The sequence below is a fragment of the Melanostigma gelatinosum genome (genome assembly GCF_949748355.1).
Source record: "Melanostigma gelatinosum genome assembly, chromosome: 4".
Taxonomy (NCBI): Eukaryota; Metazoa; Chordata; class Actinopteri; order Perciformes; family Zoarcidae; genus Melanostigma; species Melanostigma gelatinosum.
The window spans coordinates 31232138-31235441 of NC_136637.1; the positions used below are offsets into that span (position 1 = coordinate 31232138).

Consider the following 3304-nt stretch of genomic DNA (forward strand, 5'->3'; position numbering starts at 1 on the left):
GCATCATAGTGATGAAGAGTAGAGCTGGGTCATCTTCATCACCTGAGTTACAGCATCATAGTGATGAAGAGTAGAGCTGGGTCACCTTCATCACCTGAGTTACAGCATCATAGTGATGAAGAGTAGAGCTGGGTCACCTTCATCACCTCTGAGTTACAGCATCATAGTGATGAAGAGTAGAGCTGGGTCACCTTCATCACCTCTGAGTCACAGCATCATAGTGATGAAGAGTAGAGCTGGGTCATCTTCATCACCTCTGAGTCACAGCATCATAGTGATGAAGAGTAGAGCTGGGTCATCTTCATCACCTGAGTTACAGCATCATAGTGATGAAGAGTAGAGCTGGGTCACCTTCATCACCTCTGAGTCACAGCATCATAGTGATGCAGAGTAGAGCTGCATCATAGTGATGAAGAGTAGAGCTGCATCATAGTGATGAAGAGTAGAGCAGCATCATAGTGATGCAGAGTAGAGCTGCATCATAGTGATGAAGAGTAGAGCTGCATCATAGTGATGAAGAGTAGAGCTGCATCATAGTGATGAAGAGTAGAGCTGCGTCATAGTGATGAAGAGTAGAGCTGGGTCATAGTGATGAAGAGTAGAGCTGCGTCATAGTGATGAAGAGTAGAGCTGCGTCATAGTGATGAAGAGTAGAGCTGCGTCATAGTGATGAAGAGTAGAGCTGGGTCATAGTGATGAAGAGTAGAGCTGCATCATAGTGATGAAGAGTAGAGCTGCATCATAGTGATGAAGAGTAGAGCTGCGTCATAGTGATGAAGAGTAGAGCTGGGTCATAGTGATGAAGAGTAGAGCTGCATCATAGTGATGAAGAGTAGAGCTGCGTCATAGTGATGAAGAGTAGAGCTGGGTCATAGTGATGAAGAGTAGAGCTGCGTCATAGTGATGAAGAGTAGAGCTGCGTCATAGTGATGAAGAGTAGAGCTGCGTCATAGTGATGAAGAGTAGAGCTGGGTCATAGTGATGAAGAGTAGAGCAGCATCATAGTGATGAAGAGTAGAGCAGCATCATAGTGATGAAGAGTAGAGCTGCATCATAGTGATGAAGAGTAGAGCTGCATCATAGTGATGAAGAGTAGAGCTGGGTCATAGTGATGAAGAGTAGAGCTGCATCATAGTGATGAAGAGTAGAGCTGCATCATAGTGATGAAGAGTAGCGCTGCATCATAGTGATGAAGAGTAGAGCTGCATCATAGTGATGAAGAGTAGAGCTGCATCATAGTGATGAAGAGTAGCGCTGCATCATAGTGATGAAGAGTAGAGCAGCATCATAGTGATGAAGAGTAGAGCTGCATCATAGTGATGAAGAGTAGAGCTGCATCATAGTGATGAAGAGTAGAGCTGCATCATAGTGATGAAGAGTAGAGCTGCATCATAGTGATGAAGAGTAGAGCTGCATCATAGTGATGAAGAGTAGCGCTGCATCACATGCTCTGACTGTGATGAAGACTCAACACACACATGTAGATGAACGTGTGAAACATGTTCTGTTCACAGCAGTGGAACGTTTCACACACTGAGCACAGATATAGAAGAGATAGAACTGCTGCTGTGTGAAGAGAACACTGCTGCTAACAACAACCTGATGTGTTCAAAGTGTTCACACACAATGTTATTCACCTTTGTTCATAGAGCAGCACTTTCAAATAAAAGTGCACAATACACTACTTATGAATTCATTCTTGAACTTTGAGCGTAACAATCAGATTAATGGAGATGAAACATTGTAATCGTTGCCCAGCACTAATATATATGTGTGTGTGTGTTTCTGACCTCGTGCAGACTGTTGTGGGCGGAGTTTAAAGTGAGGTCATCCATAGAGGTGATGAGGTGAGATGACATCACTCTCTCCTCCAGCTTGGCCTTCTGGGAACGCTGGCTGTCACCTAGCAACCAGAGCGCTGCCTGCTTCCTGTAAACACAAACACTGTGAGTGTGTATTACTGTGTACTGATGTGTACTAAAGTATTACTGTGTACTAATGTAATACTGTGTACTAAAGTATTACTGTGTACTAAAGTATTACTGTGTACTAATGTGTACGAATGTATTACTGTGTAATAATGTGTACTAATGTATTACTGTGTACGAAAGTAATACTGTGAACTAAAGTAATACTGTGAACTAAAGTAATACTGTGTACTAATGTAATACTGTGTACTAAAGTATTACTGTGTACTAAAGTATTACTGTGTACTAATGTGTACGAATGTATTACTGTGTAATAATGTGTACTAATGTATTACTGTGTACGAAAGTAATACTGTGTACGAAAGTAATACTGTGAACTAAAGTAATACTGTGTACTAATGTGTACTAAAGTATTACTGTGTACTAAAGTATTACTGTGCATTAAAGTAATACTGTGTACTAATGTGTTACTGTGTACTAAAGTAATACTGTGTACTAAAGTATTACTGTGTAATAATGTGTACTAATGTATTACTGTGTAATAATGTGTACTAATGTATTACTGTGTACTAATGTATTACTGTGTACTAATGTATTATTGTGTACTAAAGTAATACTGTGTACTAATGTATTACTGTGTACTAAAGTAATACTATGTACTAATGTATTACTGTGTACTAAAGTATTACTGTCTGCTAAAGTAATACTGTGTACTAATGTATTACTGTGTACTAATGTGTACTAAAGTGTACTAAAGTATTACTGTGTACTAAAGTATTACTGTGTACTAATGTGTACAAATGTATTGCTGTGTAATAATGTGTACTAATGTATTACTGTGTACTAATGTGTACTAAAGTGTACTAAAGTATTACTGTGTACTAATGTGTACTAATGTAGGACTGTGCACTAATGTATTACTGTGTACTAAAGTAATAATGTGTACAAATGTATTACTGTGTACTAATGTATTACTGTATAATAAAGTATTACTGTGTACTAATGTATTACTGTATACTAAAGTAATACTGTGTACTAATGTATTACTGTGTACTAATGTGTACTAATGTATTACTGTCTACTAAAGTATTACTGTGTACTAATGTATTACTGTGCACTAAAGTATTACTGTGTACTAATGTGTTACTGTGTACTAATGTATTACTGTGTACTAATGTATTACTGTGTACTAAAGTATTACTGTGTACTAATGTATACAAATGTATTGCTGTGTAATAATGTGTACTAATGTATTACTGTGTAATAATGTGTACTAATGTATTACTGTGTACTAATGTGTACTAAAGTGTACTAAAGTATTACTGTGTACTAAAGTATTACTGTGTACTAATGTGTTACTGTGCACTAAAGTATTA

At 37.8% G+C, this 3304-nt stretch overlaps 1 protein-coding gene across 1 annotated transcript in view; it reads right to left on the reverse strand.

Annotated features, from left to right (window-relative positions):
* The window catches only part of cdc14ab (cell division cycle 14Ab), a 30611-nt gene that overhangs the window by 11699 nt on the left and 15608 nt on the right, over nt 1-3304 (reverse strand). The window contains exon 9 of the mRNA XM_079267298.1: nt 1791-1929. Coding sequence (XP_079123424.1) covers nt 1791-1929 — 139 coding nt within the window. The remainder of the gene's footprint in view (nt 1-1790; nt 1930-3304) is intronic.